Source organism: Felis catus, chromosome E1 (assembly GCF_018350175.1).
Source record: "Felis catus isolate Fca126 chromosome E1, F.catus_Fca126_mat1.0, whole genome shotgun sequence".
NCBI classification, from domain to species: domain Eukaryota; kingdom Metazoa; phylum Chordata; class Mammalia; order Carnivora; family Felidae; genus Felis; species Felis catus.
This window is the reverse complement of record NC_058381.1, coordinates 57,951,854-57,975,389: the sequence shown is the minus strand read 5'-3', so window position 1 is coordinate 57,975,389 and position 23,536 is coordinate 57,951,854. Positions and strand designations below refer to the sequence as shown.

Genomic DNA, 23,536 nt, shown 5'->3' with positions numbered 1-23,536 from the left:
CCCCACCAACGCCTGCCCTCGAAGACCAGCGGACAGAACTGAGCCTAGGGGTCCACCTGCCTGTAAGGGCATCTGGCTCTGCCATTTGCTCCAGGATGGTCGGGGCCTCAGTTCCCTTCTGTAAAATGGGTGAATGGCAACTCATGTGAAGGGTACCCGAGAACCTCACAGGCAGACGAGCAGGCAGCACTCTGCATGGAGCCTGACTCGGTGGGTGTTTAAGGGGTAGTTGCTTCTCTCTCAAACTCACCCCTCCCCAGGTCAAAGGGTAGTTTCTGCGCCTGAGCCAGGGCCCTGGGAATGAGGACAGATGGCTCACCAGGACTGGCGGAGGAGGGCCACCGCAGGCCCTGCCCGCGAGACGCCAGGGGGCCCGCTGAGCACCCCCGCCCCGGCCCCACTGACGATCTCGGGCCACTTGCTGTCTCTTGCTGGGAGCCCTTCAACTCATGCCTGAGAGGAGGCCAAACCAGTTAGTCCTTAAAGGGCATAAACCGGGCACGGGAGGCCCCCCAAACATCTGGCTTTGCCAAGCAAGAGGAGACCGGATCCTTGGCTCTGCCCCCAGCCCCCTGCCCCACCCCCAGGGGTGCCCTCCCAGCCACAGCTCCAGCCAGGCCTAGGCATGCGAAGGGAAACTGAGCCCCTCTCCCCGCTGCCGCTCGCCCCTCTGAGACTCAGATGACCACGGGGCGGGGGATACCCGGCTGCCGGCTCAGGCTGAGGGCTCGGGCCGCTGTGAGCAGGGGGAGGCCGCTGAGTGCCTCCGAGGCGCAACAGCCCCAGGCCGGGGCTGCGGACCAGCTGAAGCTGATGCGGACGTCCGGGGGCCGTACTGGTGGGCAGTCTCAGGGAAGGCCAGGTGTGAGTAGCTGGTGTAGATGCTGACCCCCACCAGGGTCAGGGCACCTGGGGGAGGGGGCAGGGGGACCACTCCGTGGGGCTGCCCGCTGGGGGCAGCTGCCTAACCAGGTCCTGGCCAAGGCGGTCCTGCAGACACGGCCTCGGAGCCCCTGTCCACTGGCCTTTGGGGGAAGCGGAGGCTCCTATCCAGTCCCCGAACTCACCCCACAAAACCCCTTACAAACAGCACCACCTACCTACCCCAGCAACGGTCCCGACTCACATAAACCATCTCTGTATCCCAGCACCCTCCTGTATTCCCCGGAGTCCCCAACACACACACACACACACACACACACACACACACACACACACCACACACACACACACACACACACACACACACACACACACACACACAGCTAGTGACCTCTACTGGGAGTTGGGGGCTCCAGAGCTCTGACCAGGCCCCCTCTTCCTTGCACATCCCCCCCGCTTCATTGGGTTACCCCCTCCTCTCCTTCTGGCCCTAGCCTAAGTGTCCGGCCTCTGCAGGCCCTCTCCCCGCCCCCAAGGTCTCCGATCCAGGCCCTGCCTGCCTGATCCCATCACCCGGTCTTCCCCTGAGGAGAACACCCTCCTCCCTCTGACACTCCGACTTTGCACAGGGTGCTGGGTGCAGTGACCCTGTGCCCAGAGGTTCTGGGGCAAGCTAAGAGTTGGGCACTGGGACATTTTCCTGTTCACCCCGAGTCAGAAGGACCAGCCCAGAGAAGCACCCCGTGTCCCACAGCTGCAGGCTGAGCCTACCCTTTGTGCCAACTGTAGGGAAAGCTGGCGGGGGGGGGGGGGGTCCTGATGCCCTCCACAGGCACTTCCTGGCACAGGGTTCCCTCTGGACTCTGCCCAGCCAAGGGCAGGAGGCTGACCGGAGCTGATCCTGGATCTCACTGGGGCTCAGAGAAGGGGCGTAGTCCTGGGGTCCCCATATTGCCTGACTCTGTCCCAGCCCTCTGTGATCCCTCACTTGACCAAAGTTGGGAAGGAGAAAGGCAGGACTCACGGCCACCAGACTAGGGCTGGGCAGAGCCGCAGCACAAGTTTTGAATTCAATTTGGGGAAGGACGTGAAGCCCCCTGGAGGGGGCCCTGGAACTGGGGTCACCACCCCGCGGCAGGGCTGGCGAACGGCCGCTCTCAGGCTCCCGCGGGAGCTCTCACGCAGCGGGAGTCCCCAAAACAGAGGTGTCCGTCACAGCCTGTGGCGCTCAGAGCTCCCGACCAGGCCACCCAGGCTGCCCACTGGCTGCCTCCATCCAGCCCGGCAGAGGAGGGGACGTGGTGTAAGCTCTGGAGCCTGACTCCCCGCCTGGAACAACCCCCCCACCCCGTCCCCCGGCCCGGGGACAGGGACAGCAGCTCCAGCTCCTGCCAGACCACTCTCTGAGCCGCTGATCTCCACCCCTGGCCGGCAACGGAGCCTCAAGCTGGGCAGGGGCAGGAGAACTCATGCTCCTGTCTCGGGGGGTGGGGGGGCTGGGTGTTCGCCCCCGACCCCTCCGTCCCTCCTCCTCTTATAGCGCTGATGGTGGGGGTAGGCGTGGGGCAAACTGGCCTCAGACAGGTCCCCTCGGGGTGACATTCCTGTCCCTGAGCCCCTACAGCTAGTGTGTCCGCCACGTGGACGGGCCCCTGTCAATGATGTCAGCTGACCTGTTTCCAAGGAGCACCCCGCAAGGAGAGCTGTGGTGCAGCCAGACTGGACCCTGGGCGAGGGGAGCACGCGAGGCGTTGTTCTTTGAACCAGGTTCTCCCTCCACCCACTGGCCAGCGCCCTGGTTCTGAGAGCCTAATGCCAAGGTTTCCCGGATACGGTTCCAGTCTCTTACTCCTCTCACTGGCTTCCCAAGGTCCTCTTGATTGGATCTGGGCCCACACAGCCGGTCTCTGGGGTCAGGCCACAGCCGATTTCTCCCGCTTTGGTTCTCTAAAGCACACGCACGCCCAGGCTCCTGGTCCCCCAGTCTCTTGGCTCCAGGCAAGCCCGCCGAGTCCGTCTTGACCAAGGCCTCCCACAGGGCACAGCATCCCCTGGGGAGGAGGCGGGCCTGCCCGAGAGGGAGCCCCAGGTCCACATGGTCTGGGTCTCAAGTGCCATGGCCCTGACAGTAGAGCTGGCCCGGATGCCAGACTGGGCTCAGACCTCACCCCCGACAGCACAGGCCACTGAGGACTGACCCCGAGGAGCCCCAGCCCACCGTCAGTGACCTCCAGCCTTGGGCTTCTGGGGGCACCGGCTGGCTGCCAGGGGCAGACGGCACCAAAAAGCAGTGAAGCTTCCTTCCTGCTGACCTTGGTGAATCCTTGACCGTCTCAGCTGGAGGCTGGGACCACAGAGAGGCCTCGGCTGCACCCCTGCGGGAGTGCCTGGCCCGGTGCCCAGCAGAGTCTAGATGAATGTCAGCTGATGAACTGTCACCAGTCATCGTCTGGGCTAGGCTGGGGTCACTGCCAAGGACTGTGAGGCCCCTTTTCACCTGTCTTAATGCCTGGCCCTGCCCACTCTCCCTCCTCCTACCAGGCCAGTCTGGGAAGGAGAACAGGTAGGGGTCAGCCCATGCCCTTCTTGCGGGTCTAGTAGGGCAGGTCCTGGGGTCGCCTCGGGGAGTCTCATGCCTCCCATGCCTAGAAGCTCAACCTCGGGGCTCCTCCGTCCCTCGATCTAGGCCCACAGCCAGAACCCCTGCCCCTGTCCCTACTATAAAGGCCTCTACCCCTGCCCCTGCCCCTATCAAGGCTGCTGCCACCCAAGGTGCCTTTGGCTGCTGCTGCTGGATCCCCAGGGTGGGCCCAGGCTCAGCACAACCGAGGGGAGCGGGGAAAGGGTGGCAGGAGAGGAGGCACGCCCTCCCAGGACCCAAGGCCCCCAGGACTCACCTCCCAGCAAGAAGTAGCAGCCGGCGGGGAGCAGCAGCAGGACGCTCTGTGCCAGGGAACCGAAGAGGCCGCAGAGCCAGCCGCACACGACAAGGACGAGGCTCAGGGGCAAGACCACCATGACAGCTCGGTGGAGGGCTGCCAGGAGCAGGGGCTCAGGGTGCGGGCGGGGACGCGGACCGACCCCCCCAAGTCAGATCCGGGTGAGCGCTTCGGAGTCCTGTCTGCCTGGAGGTCCGCCTTCACAGGACAGTCTCACCTGGAGACTGGGGGAGGGACGGGCGTGACTCGGGCCCAGGACTCACAGACGAGGCGCTGCACCGAGGTGGAGGCATCCAGGCTCTCGCCGGCAAAGGGGTCGCTCAGGGGGACGCAGCTGTTTTGCCCTGCAAAGCAGAAAGGACGCGAAACCTGGTGGCCTGGACAGCTGCCGGGCCCCCACCCACCCTGTGTTCCTCTGAGATGGGTGGCCCTGTGGGCACGCGGCGAGGTTCCTGCCAGAACCCAGTGGGCTGACCAGTGGCCCCGGAGCCCCGTCAGATTCTCTCCTGGACCCCAGAGCCGTGGCTCCAAATGGGTTTGGAGGGTTTCAGGCCTCGTGTTTTGTTTCTACAACATACACACGATACCTACACGGATGCCTGTCTACAGTTTCACGCCGCCCTCAACTTTAAGCCCGGGGCCGTGTGCGTGCTCACATGTGGCTTTGTCTGGACAGGAAAAGGTGCAGGTCATGGGGTGTCTGACTCCTGCACACACGTGCACACGCGCCCACGTTTGGAAACACATAGGCACATGCACGCGCACACAGTCACACACACAGAGATGCTCACACGTTGATTCATACACACAGGGACACATGCTCACCACACACATTTCCGTGCACACACACCTGCACTCACACTGACGTATGCACACACGTTCACACCCTCTCACAGATCCTGCTGACCCCCAGGGCTGGTTCTGTGCAGGGGAAGCCCCCCGGGGGGGGGGGGAATGCCTTCCTCTCTCTGGACCTGGCAGCATCTATACGGGTCTGAAATGCATGTGGCACTCCTGTTTTGTGCCCGTGTGCATGTCAGACGATCAGGTGGGGGCAGTGGTGTGTGTGTAGAGAGATGGGCGGGGGGGGGGGGGGCTGTGCCAGGCTCAACCCTGGGGACAGCAATCAAGACATGGCTGGTGGTCACCCTCCCAGGGTGCCTTCCCAGGGGCCCCATACCCCTTGGTGAGGAGGAACCGCAGAGTGGCCCCTGGGTGCCCCCTGTCCCTGCCTCTGCCCCCTCCTTCCTGCCGCCGCCCCCCACCCAGCTTGCATCCTGAGAAGCATCATTCTCTCCCTCTCCGGCAACGACTTGCAGGCCGAGCAAGGACAAGGTCAGGCATCAGCCAGCAGCAGAGCTCACTGAGAGCCTGGGGCTGACCGGTCATCTGTCAAGTACGTGCCGCAGCTCCTAACACAAGACACCCCGCCCCCACCCCCGACACACACACCAGGGCGGGCAGGGGACTGGCCACGGCTCCTGCTCCCCAGGCTCTTGGGTCCTTAAGGGGTCCCGCAACACCCCCACCCCCCCAACACATTCATTTCCCGCGCCTGCACTGGTAGCACGACTGTCACCACCCAGCCGGTTCTGGGAGGGGACGGAGGTGGGGGCGTGCGGGGGCGCCACCCTGGCCGCGCCCTCTGCGCCCCGGGCCCGCCGCCCCGCCGTACCTTCGCAGACGCGCCAGAGCCCGAGTGCCAGGACCGCCGCGCGGCGCGCCCCGTGCGGTTGCCCGCGTCCGCCACCTCCAGGACGTACCGGTAGTCGCTGGCCACGGCGGCCGCCAGCAGCGCGAAGCTGAGCAGCGCGCCCAGCCGGGCCATGCGGGGCTCGGGGTGCAGGGTCCCGGGGAGCGGGGAGGGCCGCGGGAGTGGGAGAGTGCGGGGGGCGATGGGGAGTGGGGGAGCCCGGCCGGGCAGGGGGCGCCCGGGATTTGGTGAGCCGGGCCGGGGAGTAGGGGGGCAGGGTTGGGGGGACGCGGGGAGCCAGGGCGGGGAGGGGCGCCTGGGATTTGGGGAGTGGGCCGGGGTCAGGGTTGGGCGCGGGGAGCCGGGGCGCGCAAGCCGGTGCGTCCGTTCTGAGCCTCTTCGGGAGGCGGCGCCCCCTTTTCTGCTTGGCGCTGGCCTCGCGATACGCCCCCCCCCCCCAGGTTCGCAGGAAGATCGGTCCCACCTCTCGCTGATGGCGATCGCAGAGCTGGGCCCCAGGGGACAGAACGAAGTCTCAGAGCGGCAGGTAGCGCCGCTGCAGACCTGGGTTCAAATCCCAGCGAACCGAGGGGCCGGCCGCTGGACTGGATCCCGGGACAAATGTCTTAATCGCTCTAAACCTTTGAGTTTTCAGCCTCCAAACGGCCAGGCCGAGGAGGAGGAAGGGTGGGGCCCGCGTCGTCCCAGGAGGGGGCTCAGCAGGCAGCTGACAGCCTGAATGGTGGGAGGCAGCCGCCCCTGGCCGGGGCACTTGGCCGCTGGCTGGCCCTGCGGTCCTGGTCTTAATCGGTCTCCGACTAACCAGAGGGATCCGGTGAAGCGGGGTGGGTGGGCAAAGGGCCTAGGCAGGCTGGCGAGGGGGCCGCAGGAGGGTGAAGGCTTGCTTCCAGTTAGCTTCTAATTACAAATGTCACAGGGGGCAGGGCCCGGCTCTGCCTGTCCCTCACTCACTCAGCAAACATGGACAAGGTGCCTTCTAGGACACGGTCAGACGCCGCGGGTGGGAAGCAGGGGAGTCTCAAAGGGCCCCCACCCAGGAGCAGGCAATGACTTGCATGGTAGGGAGGGGGCTCTCTTGGGTGCAATTGTGGGTGATGGGGGGGGGCTTCTCTCTGGGCCCCTGGATGGTGGGTGGCTGCCCCACAGGGCCGGGCAGAGCCTGCAGAGACAGGGTCCGAGGCTGACGTCCACATCGTCACTGAAGGTGGCCCTTCTCGGACCAAGTAGCTTCATGACCCAGGGTCACCCAGGCTCTAGTTTCTGAATGTTCCAGCCCTTTTTCCTCCACTAGGTTTGAGGAATACAGCCAGGAAGCAGTCATCGAGACACTACCTCAAGCAGCATTCAGAGCCCATGGAATCATTTGGGGCTCTTGCAGGCTGTGCACCTTTCCAAGGCTGGGTTGGGGCACAGAGCAGGCCTAGGGGCTTCCCAGCTGTGGCATTGTGGGTGCCCCCCGCCCTGCTCTGAAGCTGGGGAGTGCCTGGGGGCAGGGGGCTTCTCTCTCAGGGGGCATTGGGCCTGGCAGGTGAAAGAATTCAGCAAACACAAAGCAGGTGTTCTGGGCGAGACAGGCATCTACAAAGCAGGAAGTGAGAAGGGCAGGGAGCATGGAGGTGGGGCTTGAGGGGCAAAAGGGTGACTAGTGACCCTAACGTTTACCTATAAGGTGACAAGGACCAAGATTGCTTTAGTTGGCTCAAAGCCTTCCTGTGGGCTTGAAGGACGAATCTAGAGACGGGGAGAACCGAGGAGCCCCTCTCTGGCTGTGTGCTCTACACGTTCCTTCTCAGTGACGCCCGCTGTTCAGCCAGAGCTGGTTTCGAAGGGTCTTCTTTGCACCCCCATAAAACTTAAACAGGATTCTGCTGTCAGGGCCAGGGCCAGCACTGCTTGAGGCCACTGTTCCCACAGGGCCATGCAGCTCTGTGCAGAATAGACAAGTATTCCCCCCACACCGCCATGCAGACGGCCAGGCTAGCAGTCTACGCCTCACTGCTTTAAAGTTCAGTGTTTTTAAACCCAATGTGAAGTTGGAGCCGCTGACTGGATTGTCCCCCAGGCAGTAAGCACTGGCCCTCGAGGGGCTACTTTGATGAATTCCCCCAGTCTCTGTCCTTGGGATGGACCCAAATTATACCCTAGCCTGGCTCTGGAAAAGTGCCACTTTTCAGAGTGACCCCTCCCCCCGTTTTCACCGTTCATCCGTCTTCCGTCAACTCTTAACTCATGATTAGAGCTGTCGGTGGGCCACCTGGCAAGGCACCACGCCCATCTCCAGGACATCGCCACCAAAACCAGGGACAGGAGGGACCTGGCCCTAACTGGGAAGCAGCCAGCCACATACCTAGTCAGTCTCATCCCCGGGGACCGACAGACCTATGAAGGGCTCCTCACAACCAGCTGGGACTTGCCAGCATCTGTCCATCCGTGAGCCTGGTCACCTCTGCTGGAGCTTTGCTAACAGGGAAACAGGAAGGTGCCACTGATGCCCCATCACAGGATGCACCTGCAGTCTCCAGAACGTACGCTTCTGTTCCCTCTGCCTGGCACACCTTTCCCTTCTTTGGTCGTCTGGCAGCCTCCTCCTTGCTCCTGGACAGACAGCTCAGTTCTTTCATCTCCACCCAATGCAGAGTTCATGGTCTTCTCAGCCTCCACACCATACGGCCGTTTGTTGGCCTTGGTCTTCCCGAGTTCCCTGCAGGAGACGAGTCCTCTCTGGCCTCCGTTCAGTTCCTGGACGTAGCATGCGCACACAGCAGAGGCACAAGCATCTGAGTGAACGAGTGGGTAGATGTGACCACAGTGGGATCAGGTGGAAAATAACCACAGAGAAGTCAAGGCCCCGGTTTGGCTGGTCAGCTGAAAACGGGCTCAAATCCTGTAGGCTGAGCCCAGGGGTGAGGAAAGCTCTGGCTCAGCTGCTCTGCTCTAAGGGCTAGACTCACCCTGGCTGGGCCCAGACAAGAAGACCCTTTGTGCCGGCAACACTGGTTCACAGCAAGCTGAGCTGCACAACAGAACCTTCTTTTCTTTCCAACTTTTATCGAGAGAAAGAGAGAACACACGCGAGAGCGGGGGGAGGGGCAGAGAGAGAGAATCCCAAGCGGGATCCCCACGGTGAGTGGGTGAGTGCGGAGCCCGATGCAGGGCCTGAACTGTGAGATCACGAACTGAGCCGGAAACCAAGAGTCGGAAGCTTGACTGAACCACCCAGGCGTCCCAACGGTAAAGACGCTGGAAGCAAGTACAGACATTTTACTGTAGTTACAACAGGACAAAGTGGGTGAAGGGTACATGGGGCCCCTTCGTACTATCTTCTCAAGCTCCCATGAATCTTAGTTCAAATTTTTAAAAATGTTGTACTGGATCAACGGAAACCCTGGGGAGGCAGGTTTCAGTTCCGTAGAACGAAGGCCTTTTCAACAAAGTCTGAAAAATGGATTTCAAGATAGGCCTCAGCCCCCAGAGTCAGGCAGTTGACCCCGGCCACACCTGAAAGGCCGGGCAGCATCACGAATCAGGGAGGGCCCACCTCTGAGGCCAGGATGCCTGGGTTCAAGCCTTACCCCTAATACTTACTAGTTGTACCATCTTGGACAAGCTTTGCCTCTTTGCAAGTCTACACACACACACACACACACACACACACACACACACACACACACACAATGCAGGTAAGATTACAGGAGGCTTCAGAGACGATTTTGAGTTATTTTCAAGGGCAGTCTGCAACGAATGGTCAGCACCCCAAAGGGGTGCCGACCTGCAGACAGTGGCAAGTGGCTCCGTACTTGGCGGGTCACTTTTGGTCAGGCCGGTCCTCTTCACAGTGCTGGGGCAGGTGGACGATTCGATTCCCGAGGCAGACCGCAGGGCTCTAACCTCTAAATCACCCTATCTACCTGACAACCCACCATCCGCACTGAGCGTGGAGCCTGCCTAAGATTCTCTCTCTGTCCCGCTCCCCACTTGCGCTCTCTAAAGAAAGATTAAAAACAAAAACGAAAGACAGAAAATACATTTGTAGACGTGCAAACGCGGGAGGGACTGAGGGTCAAGCTCCAGCACGGTCCCGTTCCACAGCACAGCCCGACAAAGCCAAGAACTGCATCACTGCCCGCTGTGCAAAGGGCCAGCTTCTCTACAAAGCCGACCTGTAAGGACCAGTTATTAAGGTGAAGTATCCACGTACCGACTGGCACAAATAACCAAAAATAAGCAACTTCGAGGAGTATAGAGGCTAGAATGCTTTCTCCCCCAACTAAACTACTGCAATAAATATTCTCCAACATTGAAGGGAAAAGCACACTTTCCTCAACGACTGAGATGTGGGGCGCCTGGGGGGCTCGGGTGGTTAAGCAGCCGACTTCAGCTCAGCTCATGACCTCACGGTTTGTGAGTTCGAGCCCCACGTCGGGCTCTGTGCTGACAGCTCGGAGCCTGGAGCCTGCTTCGGATTCTGTGTCTCCCTCTCTCTGCCCCTCCCCTGCTCGTGCTCTCTCTCTGTCTCTCAAGAATAAAAAGTAAACATTAAACAAATTTTTAAGAAGAAAAAGAAGCTGGAGATGCATCTTGCATAGCTGGTTCACACCTGGAACGGGCCCAGACGACACGCACAAGTGGGCCTTGTGGCCCAGGGCCGGCTTTGTGTCTGCCAAGGCTCAGCCCTTCCCCACACCCGTGTGGGCGGGAAGCAGCAGTTGGCAGGCTAGGGAACCACAACAAAAACCCAACAAGACTTTAAAAACCCAGGAGGAGACCCTGAAATGAAGTGTTTGAAATGAAGTAGTTTTTATTTTTCAGAAATGGCGGGATGACCTCCAACCACCGGGCCGAAACAATCCACCCTGCAGCTCGATTTCACGGAGGGAGAAACAAAATCTGTCACCGTAACTGCTGTGTGAGCCTCTGGGAGGACAGCAGGGAGAACCGGTGTGGAGACGACGACGTGGACGGGGCACGGGTGTGCGGGAGCGAGCAGCGGCAACGGAGACTCGGCCAACCAGGGCCGACGGATCACCCGCAGTGGCCACCGAGTCCCCACACGTCTGAGGCGAGTTCCTGAGCCACTGCACTGTGCTCAGGGAGGGAGAACCGGCGTGCGGCTGACGACTCAGTCGGGCTGTCTAGTGGCGAAGCAATTTCATAAACGACAATTTCTGCTACCCACTTCCTGCTACCTTGCTCTGTCTCCAAATCCACCTAAGGGTCACCCTGTTTGCCCAATGACTTGGGATGGCTTTGTGCTCACTTAACTGTAGTGTGTGATGTTCTGTGAAGTAATAATTCAAACAAAGTAAGAAAAGGACATTGCAGAACCTTAGAAGCTGAGGATGCGTCTCACACAGACATCGTGACACGAGAAAGCCAGCCGAGGCAGCACAGGTTTCACGACGCCACGTTAGACGAAGAAACCACAGCTCAGGTTCAACAAGTGCAGGGACCGGACCCCCTGGAGGGCAGCCTGTGCGAGGGCACTGTGGCCGGGCCCGAGGGAGCACCCCAACTGGCATGCTCGTCACCACTGCTCCAACTTGGACATCACGCAATTGATGATCTTGTAAAAGATTGCAAACAATATAAACAAGTTCCCTATAAAAACCAGTTTCCCCCCAAAGAGAGTCCCGATCCACCTTTCAGATCCATCGACTCCACTGCCTTCCTTGAGGAGGGTTCACATTAGAAAGACACAGGTGCCCTGTCAGCCCGGGAACAGAAAGACCAGGAAACTCCTTCCACGGGTTTCTCGTCCCACCCTGCCTGTCCCCAGCCGTGTGACGGCTCCTCCAGAGCCGGGAGCCAGGCCTCTAGAAAACGCACTGTCTCGCATTAAGGACCTCTTCCTCACCCGTTTTAGAGAAATGTCACAACCTTGTGGTGTGCCTATGGTGCCCACCGGAGGTGAAGAGACATCTTGGCTTCACTGTCAAGACCTCTGCCCTCCCCCACCGCACTCCCGCCGTCTGGGCTTGTCACACCTCGAGGCCCGAGGCAGTCTGGGGTTGAATTCCACCAGCTCCCCCGGTATGAACTTGAAGATCACAAAGTGACGAGACAGGCGAGGAAGCCCCTTCCCGCACACGGCACCTTCAGAGCTTTGGCAGGGGTGGGATTTTGTATAATCCGCTCTGGAGTAAGGGAGGCCCGGGCAGTACCACAGACCTGACGGGGGAAAAGGATGGCCGCACGACTTGTCTCATCCAGGTGAGGTGACACGGGGTGCTGACCACACGAGACACGCGCGCTAGAAACTTAGATTATTACACAAATCACATCTAAAATGGTCTCCTTCACTCTCTGTTTGTCCAGTCACAGCAGACCCACAGTAGCATTCAGGCATCGAATCTCAGGCTCCACAGCTAGTCAGCCTGAAGCCCAGATGTTTCCCTGTGAAAGGGCTCTGCCCACGAGAACACTCTTGTCACCTGGTCACCCTGGAAAGTCCAGGAACCAACGGCCCAGAAACTACCGAAGAAAAAAGAGAGAGAGAGAGACTCGGTTACCGTGCTCAGCAGCACCGGCTGCGCCAAGAGGAGCCCCCGGCACCACTTGCAAGAAAAAAACAAAAGCATAGCTTAAATATTCTAATTTCAAAACGTGGACATCCTTTCCTAAGGCGCGGTGAAAGCGCCCCAGAAGAGCCGGTCACTCTGGGGCGCGTGCGCGGGCAGCCGCGCTCCGCTCCGGGCCCAGCGTGGTGGCCGGGGGTCACTCCAGGGCCGCCAGCTGCTCAATGGCACAGCGCACTCTCTTTGCAGTCTCTTCAAATTCTTTCTGTTTATGGTTGGTTTCCTTTGCCTGGGAAAAAAAAAAAAAAGGCCACGTGAACCCGAACTGTGCTTCCCAATCACACCCTGCAGGTAAGATCAAAAGGGGAAAATAAGGAAGCATTTACTGGGCACCTAAGTAAATCGGGTGCTGTGCCAGGGTGGGGACACCCAGCCATACGGGGTGAACGTGCTGATTCAACTCAAGGGCCTGTCATTTAAACTGCACCCCAATAATTATAACAGACGACATTTGCGCAAACACCATTCCACCTGCTTCACACACATGAACTGCTTTATTGTTCAGCGTCCCTGTGAGGCAGGCGTATCATTATTTCCATCATACAGATGAGGAAACCGAGGGCCAGCGACGTGTCCAACTGTCTGTGGAAGGGCCCTGCTCTCGACCAGCACCCTGCATGGCTTCCGAAGCTCCCCCAGGAGAAGTCCAGAGCCCTCTCCTTGTCCACTCAGAGACACTGCTGAACATCAGCTTTCTCCTAAAACAGAAGAACTTCTTTTGCCGCCAGGGGCTCCCGGAACCTGCCTTCCGACCTTGTCATTCCCCTAAGCGTTCTCTCCAGGAGAACAAATGCCGACCTCATTAGCAGATCCAGGGACCTTTTCCCCTACCCTAATCTGTGTTCTCCTTGGCTTCTCTGACACATTAAAAACGAACAGACCTTTACTGGGTTGAATTTGTTTTCTAGGGGCAACTGCCTCTTGATTTCAGCTCAGGTATGATCCCACGACCATGGGAGTACTCTGTGTGGAGCGTGGAGCCTGCTTAAGATTCTCTCTCCCTCTCTCCCCTTCTGCCCCTCTCCTCCACTTGCACGCATGATCTCATACATATATATATATATATATATATATAGAGAGAGAGAGAGAGAGAGAGAGAGAGAGAGAGAGAGAGAGAGATGTCTAATTAGAGGCTAACTTAAAACAAAAAAATTACTTTTCAAGGGGCACCTGGGTGGCTCAGTCGGTTAAGCCTCTGACTTAGGCTCAGGTCACGATCTTGCGTTCATGGGTTCAAGCCCCACGTCAGGCTCTGTGCTGACAGCTCCAAGTCTGGAGCCTGCTTCTGATTCTGAGTCTTCCTCTCTCTCTGCCCCTCCCCTGCTCACACTCTGCCTCTCTCTCAAATGTAAATAAGAATTAAAAAGAATTACTTTTCAATATGTACTTTTTTGGATATCTTACTTTTGCTGCATGTATAAGGCTAAAATTACTAATTAAAAAATTACTTAAAAAAATAAGATTTAACATGCAAAAGGGAAAACAGCACATGACAAGAAACAGTGTGCCTAGCAACGGAGCCTCGTCTTTACTGACAATGGAAAGATGACAATGGCTTCTTTTTTGTTGTTTTTCAAGTAATCTCTACACCCAATATGAGGCTCAAACCCATGACCTACACACATCAAGAGTTGCACACTGTCCCGACTGAGCCAGCCAGGCGCCTGGCCCATGGCCCTGCAAAATATATTTTTTATTTACTTTCTTCTTCTCTTTCAAAAAAGCCTAAAATTAATTAAGCCCCTATGTACACAGTCTGTAATTTAACCACCACAACACGGAGGTCAACATCTCCATTTTATCTCTTTTCTTAATAAAGGTGGATCAAAGCAAAATTCAGAAACTCACTATGAAAAACACAATAAGGGGCACCAGGCTGGCTCAGTCAGTTAAGCGTCCGACTTCGGCTCAGGTCATGATCTCGCGGTTCCTGAGTTTGAGCCCCTCGTCAGACTCTGTGCTGACAGCTCAGAACCTGGAGCCTGCTTCGGATTCTGTCTCCCTCTCGCTCTGCCCCTCCCCAACTTGTGCTCTGTCTCTCTCAAAAATAAACATAAAAAAAAAATTATTAAAAAAATAAGTAAGTTAAAAAAAAAACATATTAACACTCACTGAGCACACATGTGCCATCTGGAGCTTAGGACCCCTTTTTCCTTCCTCTCGTGCCTCACTTTATCCTCACTGTTGGTGCCCACAAACTCAAGCCTGGCACTTCTCTGCAGCTCCCATATGAAGTTTGTCCCCTGAACAGATTTATTTTCTAATTGGTTCCACTTTATTTCATTTTTCTCTAAATGCAGAGGTGGCCATGCAGCAACAGAAAACGAGTCACGGGGCACGCGGCGTGCTCCCAAGTTAGACCCCCGACAGCCCCGGCCGTCTACCGATGCGGCAGGCCTTCTGTGCGTCAGGACCCGGGGGGGCTGCTCATCGGTGATCCCGTCACGCTGCCTGGCGCCTCACATTTAAATCTGGGGCCTCAGAAATCCACAGCCTCACAGCAAACATTTGTCCCTTCGGTATTCGTGTAACCCAAAACAATTATTCCATCGTGTTCTTTTGCCAGAACGTCTGGCAAACGATTATCTTAAACTACATACTGCAATCACATAACCGATTTAATAAATCATTCAAAGTTTCAGCCTCCAACCTTATTTACCCCTACAAAACACGAGGTTTGCGTGCCAGCCCGCCTCCAGGAGGGCGGTACCCTAGAGTGCCCACCTGGGTGCTCCAGGGCGAAGCAGACAGGCCTCTGGTGATGCCGGTCCCCTGCACTTGGCTCTGACTCGACGTGACCATCCATTCACATGGAAACGTGCATGGGAACCCGAGGGGACCCGAGTTTTATTTTATACTAGCGATAAATTATTTGCAGCAGGGGCGTCTGGATGGCTCAGTTGGTTGAGCATCCAACTCTTGATTTTGGCTCAGGTCACGGTCTTGCGGTTTGTGGGTTCGCACCCTGCTTGGGATTCTCTCTCTCCCCCTCTCTCTGCCCCTCCCCTGCTCATGCGCGCATGCGTGTGTGCTCTCTCTCAAAATAAGCGAATAAACTTAGAAATTATTCACAGCAAATCACAACTGGCTGACGCTCTACAACACCACGTCCAGCAAAACCTCTCGCAATGACAAAAACACCATGCAGCGCAGCAGCAACTGGCCGCATGCAGCCGTTGGACAGGTGAGATGCTGTCTGTACGACCGGAGCACCAAATTCTGCATTTTACAGAATCTTCATCATAAAAGCCAAGTGTGGCCGATGGCCACGGTGCTGGGCAGCACAGCTCTAGAACGTCACAGTGGTATAGTTGAGTGCCACGGGCCAATAGAAACTTTCCTGTTGTGGAAGTAGTATAAACCAAATAAGGAAAGTCTGAAAGCTTACACTTTGCATTCTTCTTTAAAATACATACATTTAAAAATGATCTGGAAGGAAACACATCCGTTAATGGTGGGCACCCTGAGTATAGAGGTAGGTAGGGCTTTTGATTCTTCCTTACAGGAATTTATATTATTTATTTTACAATTAAAGTAATAAAAATAAATGCATCATGTTAAAGTATTTCCTTATCCTGACTTGACGAGAACAAAAGCAGCCGTTGGGGGAAAGCAAAGCATTTTCTTCCCACCCCCGCACTTCGGTCCCCTGGATGTTCACCTGGTCCGGTTCCGCCCCACCGCTGGGCACGCAGACGCTGGTGACCGAGCGTCTCTCGGTGGGCTTCCCGCTCCAATGAGCCCCCTCTCCCCACGGACTGACTGCCCTCACCCAAGAGCCCCCCACTTGACATCGTTTTATCTGTTTCAGTGCCCCACAGTTCGGTTTCAGCCGCCCCGGGCCACACATCAGTCTCCCTCCTGCTTGCCGGAGGATGGCTTTCTCACGACTGTCCCCTAAGTACACAGGCTGCTCTGTCACCGAGAATGGGGTCGGCCAGCTGTGGTCTGCGGGACACATGGCTTGTTTCTCATACAGTCATTAGGCGAAGGATGGTTTTCATGTTTTTAAACGGTTGCGAGAAGCAGAACAGGAATACTACCTAACAGAAACCAGGCGGCCCTCGAAGGCCCACGAAGGCTAAAATACCTCGGCACTTCACAGGTGTGCGGGCCCCCAGCCTAGAAGGCTCTCCCCGGCCCACTTCCCGATTCCAACACTGCGGCTCCCAAGGCCCCCACGAGTCAACACCTCTTCCACACCTTGCTCTACTGACCACCAATTTCTTCCCCCTTCCTAACAAAACATAACTGGTCCTCAGCATTTAAAACCTACCCTACTGGAACTATTTCGTAACCATCTCTAAAAGGGAACGTCATTTTCAATCAAAAAAGGACCTCAGAAACCGGGAGGGCGGGGCAGATCAGCCTTCCATTTTGCAGCAGGGAAAGTGTGGCCAAGGCTGGTCTCAACCCGCAAAGCCCACGAGTGGCAGGGACAGAACCAGGACACTGACCGCCAGCCCAGCGCTTCGTTACGGTATCAACCCCGAACGTCTGTGCTCTGTAACACGGCCATACTTAGCAAATAAAACTCTGGAAAACAAACAAACAAACAAACAAACAAAAAAAACCCAAAAAAACCCCCAAGTAATAGAGAAAAAATTAGCTCTATTAAGAAACTATTCCCTGTGTACCTGAGATTCAGATTTAACGGGGAGCCCCGATTTTCTCTACGGTCTGGGCTGCTGGGTTCCCATGCCTTAGTGGGTCCGCAGGTTCACGCCTCTCCTCTCCGGATACCCTAGGATGCCTGTCCCCAGTGAAAGTTCACTTGCAGAAACCCAAGGTCCTTTCCCCCAACACCCACAATGCTCCTTCCCCGAAATGGAGCTATGTGCTCCCAAACCCTCTGTCCCCACCACGCTCACACACCACATGAACGGCCTCCCACAGACCGTCGCCGAAGGCAGGAGCACCGTCCCACCACCAAAGGCACCTCACGCTAAACACAGGAGGGAGCACGTTTCTCTCCGATCTGACTGCACGACCCCAAGGCCACATTCCAGGACAGATGCTTTCCTGTCCTTTGTATCCTCACACGTGCATCCGAGGGGCTTCAAATGTTAACTGAGGAGAAGAGCCCCTCCAAAATGAGGGGCGGGGAGCTCAGTGGTACAGGTGCTCAACAGCTTGCCCCTGGTTCTTATTCCCGATAATACATACAATTTTGTTCTTGGCTCTCTCTTTGTCCAGTTTCAAAAATTCACTGAGGGTTAATTCTTCAAACTGCTTCTTGACAGAAAGAAAGGCACAACCAGATGAATGCTTCTTATGTTCCTCTCTAGAAAAATCAATACAGGGGCACGTCAGGAGAGAAGAGTCAGGGAGAGGGAGAAGAGCAACCGTCTGTCACCAACACCCACCACCCCGCCTCACGGACACGCCTCCCTCGGCTTCCCGAGCCCAGTGCAAAGTGCACAGGGCCAGCGGGAGGTCCCGGTGCACCCTGCTGCACAGGCCGTATCTGCCCTCCCGCCCCCGTGGACGTCTCGCCACCACGCTTGGGGCGGATGGGTTTTATACGGAGTCCCGTATAAATGAATAGGCATTTCGACGAATAGGAAGCGTGACACGGTGTGAGCGCAGAGGTAGCACACGCCAAATCCCTCTAAAATCCTCAAGGAAGGAACCGTTTGAAGTAATGTCATTTCCCTGGAATTGCTACATAATCTGCTGGTCCCAAATAAGGGCACCATCGGCCGGGCTTCTCCAGGGGACTCCTCGGCTTCTCTCTCTGCACTGGGACTTTTCCCTACACAGCGGACAGCAGTGACCACAACAGTACCGGGATGAACGCACAGCCACACAAAGACCCAAAGGACAGCCCGCAGAAACTAGCCTCTGAAAATATTCTAGCACTGGGAAATTCACTCCCGGGGTGCCTGGGTGGCTCAGTCCGTTAAGTGGCCGACTCTGGACCTTGGCTCAGGTCATGATCTCTCGGTCGTGGGATCAAGCCCCATGTTGGGCTCTGCCTGGGAGCCTGCTCGGGACTCTCTCTGCCCCTCCCCCACTCGCACAAGCACACTCGCTCACGTGCTGTCTCAAAATAAATGAATAAACTTAAAAAAAAAATTTCAGGGGCGCCTGGGTGGCGCAGTCGGTTAAGCGTCCGACTTCAGCCAGGTCACGATCTCGCAGTCCGTGAGTTGAGCCCCGCGTCGGGCTCTGGGCTGATGGCTCAGAGCCTGGAGCCTGTTTCTGATTCTGTGTCTCCCTCTCTCTCTGCCCCTCCCCCGTTCATGCTCTGTCTCTCTCTGTCCCAAAAATAAATAAACGTTGAAAAAAAAAAAATTTCACTGGCAAGAATACAGCCAGTACTTTGCCAGTGATCCCTGGTATGATCACCACGCCATCCCAGTCAACAATGGGTCATGAGAGCAAACACATTAGTGAAAACAGCAACTCTCTTCTGGCCAAGGAGAGACAACTCGGGTGATTCTCTAGAGGAAAATATTAAAGTTATGGAAGTGATTGGTCCCGAGAGGGAAAAAAAAGTGAGAAAAGAATGTGGCATCAGCGTCACATACAGAAAGTCAGCTGTCACTGTCTATCTGAACATATACACAGAATTTTTATTATTTATTTATTTTTTAACATTGTATTTACTTTTGAGACAGGGAGAGACAGAGCATGAACAGGGGAGGGTCAGAGAGAGGGAGACACAGAATCTGAAACAGGCTCCAGGCTCATCACAGAGCCCGACGCGGGGCTTGAACTCACAGACTGCGAGATCATGACCTGAGCCGAAATCGGCCGCTTAACCAACTGAGTCACCCAGGCGCCCCATATACACAGAATTTTTAAAAGTAACTAGATGCCGGGACGCCTGGGTGGCTCCATCAGTTAAGTGTCCGAGTTCCGCTCAGGTCATGATCTCACAGTTCATGAGTTCGAGCCCCGTGTCGGGCTCTGTGCTGACAGCTCAGAGCCTGGAGCCTGCTTCACATTCTGTGTCTCCCTCTCTCTCTGCTCCTCCCCCACTTGTGCTCTGTCTTTCTGGACGCCTGGGCGGCTCAGTAGGTTAAGTGTCCGACTTCAGCTCAGGTCATGAGTTCGAGTCCTCTGTTGGGCGGCCGGTTGTCAGCAGAGCCCCCTCTGTCCCCCTCTCTCTATGACCCTCCCCTGCTTGCGCATGCTCTGTCGCTCTCTCTAAAAAAAATAAAAACATTTAAAAGGGTGGTTTCTGTGGTACATGAATTACAGTTCAATAAAGTTTTATTTAACTAAAAAATTGTAATGTTTATATTTGATAGAGACAGAATGTGAGCGGGGGAGGGGCAGAGAGCAAGGGAGACACAGAATCCGAAGCAGGCTCCAGGCTCCGATGGGGAGGGGGTGGGGTGTCCTCGAACCCATGAACGGCGAGATCATGACCTGAGCCACCCAGGTGCCCCTCAATAAACCTTGAAAAAACTCTGTAACCAGGGAAGCCCGCAGGTCACAACAGGATCCGCTCCTGTATTCTGTCAAACCTGAAAGGCATCAAGTACAGAACTCTAAGAACGAGCCTTTCTTCGGCATCCACTCTGAGGGCCGTTTGGCCACATCAGGTTTGATTAGGTTGAAAGCACCACCGGGGCACCGACACACAGACTCATCCATCTGCGGTAGCTGTTTAGGGCACAAAATGAAATTGCAAAGCCAGGGCCCCATCGCTAAGTTTTTGCAGGCCCCGCCCACAACAAAAGCGGGGGGGGGTGGGGGGGTGGGGGGTGGAGCCGGGGCTCCCTGGAAGCGGCAGCGAGGCCGGCCCGGGGGACTTACATGGGGTCATCGTCTGGCTCCCAGCCTTCCAGCTCCTTGAAGCAGAAGAAACACTGAGCCAAATCGGGCTCGTTCTCAGTGGGACAGTGGATGAAGCCGGCCTCGGCCATCTGCAGGGGAGAGCTGAGGCTCAGGCGCTGGCGGGGGCGCTCCAGGGTCCCAGGAGCCCACAGAGGGAGGGGTCGCCCGGGATTCAGGAGCCCATAGAGGGAGGGGTCGCCTGGGACCGGAAGGCCACAGAGGGAGAGGTCAGCCCGGGGGCCCGGGAGTCCACAGTGGGAGGGGTCGCCCCGGGGGGCCCAAGAGTCCACAGAGAGACAGATCGCCTGGGGCCGGAAGCCCGCAGAGGCAGGGGTCGCCCGGGATTCGGGAGCCTGCAGAGGCAGGGGTCGCCCGGGGGCCGCGTCGGGGCCCTGGGGAGGGGCGGGCCTGGGGCCGGCGGGGGGCCGTGCGGTCTCACCCGCTCCGGGGTGCAGGCGCAGCCCTCCAAGAACGGCCAGTTCTTGAACGTAGAGATGCGGTGGTCCTTGAGGTAGAGCTGCCAGGCCGGGGGCAACGACGAAGCGCCCATCCCGACACCGCAACCGCCGAGCGCCGACTCGATTCAAATCCGGAGGTTGGCGGCCGTCGCGGGGCATGTCGGGAACGCACGGTCCCTGAGCGCGCCGCCCGCGGCCTTCTGGGAATGCAAGGCTGGGCGGCGCGGTGCCTGCTGGGAGTTGTAGTCCTTCCGCCGCGCCCCGCGCCGTCCCCGCAGGCGCTGGTCCCTTCCCCCATTCAGCGCTTTCTCGAATGATTGCAAAGTCTGGTGGGAAGAGGGGCTGAAGAGGCGCTGGAGTCCCTGTAACGGGTTCAGGGACTGGCCCCTGTCGAGCACATATAAATTAAGCCTGTGCCCACTAAACACTCACTCCCCCTTTTCATAAGTTTTTGTAACAAATATTTAATTCACAGATCAGCTTTTGGCTAAATCAAATTTTACCGATAACAGCTTCTGCCAGTTTGAGCCTTCTAGGTTATTTGTACCACGTTCCTATCGTCTGGAGTCAACATTTTAACAATATAGTACCCGAAAGAAAAAAATCTCGAGGCTTTCATCCGCGTTAGTAAAGACACTGAGCATGTGCAGTTTTGGCCGTGGTCAGACTCATTTTGTTCATTTCTATGGGTAACAGTCTTTAAGAATTGGATAAGAAACTGGTAGCCTGCAGGGGCCCCTGGCGGGCTCAGTGGGTGGAGCCTGTGACTCTTGATCTTGGAGTTGTAAATTCAGACCCCTCGTGGGGTGTAGAGATTATTTAAACAAGTAAACTTAAAAAGGAGAAAAAAAAGTTAGTAGCTTGCATTTATTTCCTAGCCTAATGCAAAAGAAAATTGCGAGCAACACGCGCTTGTTTTAAGCTGCATTGCTGCGATTACAAGGGAGGCTGATCATCTCAAACCTGTCACTTTCGTCTTTCCTGTGAATTGCCTCTTCATGTCTGCTTTGCTGTTGGGTTAATGACATTTTTCCCACTGCCAGGTGAGTTTTTATTCAAAAGGCACTTAGCCTCATTTGTCCTGCCCTCCGTGCCCTCGACCCCAGTTTGTTTTTTTCACTCTGTCGTATATTTTTTCTTGCAGAAGTTTTAAATTTTTATGCCGTCATATTTATCACTCCTTTTCTTTTTGACTTTTTTTTTTAGTTAGTTAGTTTGTTTGTTTATTTATTTTGTAATCTCAACACCCAAAGTGGGCCTGAACTCAGCACCCACCCCCAACCCCTCCCCAATCAAGAGTCACGGGCTCTTCTGACTGAGCCAGCCAGGTGCCCCTGACTTTTATTTTTTGTTTCTGGCTGGCTTCTTTTGTTTTGTTTTTGCCACGCTTAGAAAGGCTTGTTCTGCTCTGAGATGATTTAGAAAAGGTATTCATTGAAGATTTCTTTTGGTTTTCTTTTTTATTGTTAAAGTCTTGATCTTAAAAAAAAAAAGTCTTGATTCTTTCAGAAGTATACCAATGGAAGGTGCATGAAACGGGTTCGGATTTGTTTTCCGAGATCTGGCCAGTTGCCCCCACACTGTCCAGTAAGTGGCTTTGAACAAAGGCAGGTTTGAAACACCACCTGAGTCACATGCTTAAGTCCACTATGTGCTGGGGCCCATCTCTGCCGCGTTGTTTCTGCCCATGGGTCTGTTTGTCTGCTCCTGCTCTAGCTAGATTTTTTTACAGGTGAATAAACGGAGACCCAGAGTGGCTGGTGGGAGTCTGGAAAGGACAGGGAGTGAATCCAGTCTCCAGGAACAGAGCTCTGAGCAGCTCCTGACTGCTAGGCAACCAAAGAGGGCCAAGACAGGCCCCCACCTGCTCCACAAAGTCAGGAGAAGTCTAGAGGGCTTCACTGCCGCCCCAAAGCTTCAAGTGAGCTTGAAGGACAAAGGGACAGAGAAAGAACTGAAGTCCCTGAAGGCATCACTGACCTCCCAGACCTGGGCGTCCAGGAGGGGCCGGGGGCAGTGGCAAACTTGGGAGAGAACAAGGGAAGAGAGGGAGGGTGGGTGGGGCTGGTTCCCACCTCAGAGCGGTGTCCCAGCAACGTGTCCCAGCAACGGCAAATCCTGCAGCCTACGGGAAAAATCTGTGTGTCCTCTGTCAGGAACAGGGTGTTCTGAAGTCACTTCCCGAGCTGCAGGGGTGGCTGAGTGGCGCCTCTCACATCCGCAGGCCAGAAATAAGAGACCTCCTCAGTGCTCCGGCTCTATGAGGGCTGCTGGCTTCTATTCTTTTAATGTCACAACTTCTTGGAAACTTTTTCTTTTTTAAAAATTTAAGTAGGCTCCAAGCCCAACATGGGGCCTGAACTCATGACCCTGAGATCAAGAGTCATATATTCTACCATGCTCTACCGACTGAGCCAGGCGGGAAACTTTTTACTGTATCATTTAAATGTTTTTTTTAATTTTTTTTTTTTATTAAAAAAAATTTTTTTTTTAACATTTATTTTTGAGACAGAGAGAGACAGAGCATGAACGGGGGAGGGTCAGAGAGAGGGAGACACAGAATCGGAAACAGGCTCCAGGCTCTGAGCTGCCAGCACAGAGCCCGACGCGGGGCTTGAACTCACGGACCGCGGGATCATGACCTGAGCCGAAGTCGGCCGCCTAACCGACTGAGCCACCCAGGCGCCCCTGTATCATTTAAATTTTTTAAAAAAATTTATTTATTGTGTGTGTGTGAGAGAGAGAGAGAGAGAGAGAGCGATCAGGGGAAGGTCAGAGAGAAGGGGAGAGAGACAGAATCCCAAGCAGGCTCCATCCTGTCAGCACAGAGCCCGTCTCCGGGCTTGAAATCACAAACCAGGAGATCATGACCTAAGCCGAAATCGAGTCAGATGCTCAACCGACTGAGGCATCCAGGTGCCCTGCCAGTTTTTAAATTTATTTAGTTTTAAATGTTTATTTTTGAGAGAGAGAATGAGCAGGGGAGGGGCAGAGAGAGAGGGAGACACAGGATCCGAAGCAGGCTCCAGGCTCTGAGCTGTCAGCACAGAGCCCCCCGCGGGGCTCGAACTCACGACCTGTGAGATCACGACCTGAGCCGGAGTCAGGCGCTTAACCGACCGAGCCACTCAGGCGTCCCTACCCCATTTTTTAACAAGCCATGAAAATAGTTATCCA

At 56.0% G+C, this 23,536-nt stretch overlaps 2 protein-coding genes across 4 annotated transcripts; both read right to left on the bottom strand.

Moving 5' to 3' along the window:
* Positions 1-628: 628 nt before the first annotated feature.
* Positions 629-5,697, bottom strand: TMEM235 (transmembrane protein 235). Its single transcript, XM_023244514.2, is given in 6 exon segments — positions 629-823; positions 826-909; positions 3,780-3,917; positions 4,085-4,165; positions 5,497-5,520; positions 5,523-5,697. Coding segments are annotated over 6 exon segments (600 nt in total). The 5' UTR covers positions 5,650-5,697; the 3' UTR covers positions 629-677.
* Positions 5,698-12,112: 6,415 nt separating this feature from the next.
* BIRC5 (baculoviral IAP repeat containing 5) lies at positions 12,113-20,543 on the bottom strand. Of its 3 annotated transcripts, none has more exon segments than NM_001009280.1 (4): positions 12,113-12,339; positions 17,277-17,394; positions 19,881-19,990; positions 20,341-20,508. In NM_001009280.1, coding segments are annotated over 4 exon segments (429 nt in total). In that variant the 5' UTR covers positions 20,452-20,508; the 3' UTR covers positions 12,113-12,249.
* Between the last annotated feature and the right edge of the window lie 2,993 nt (positions 20,544-23,536).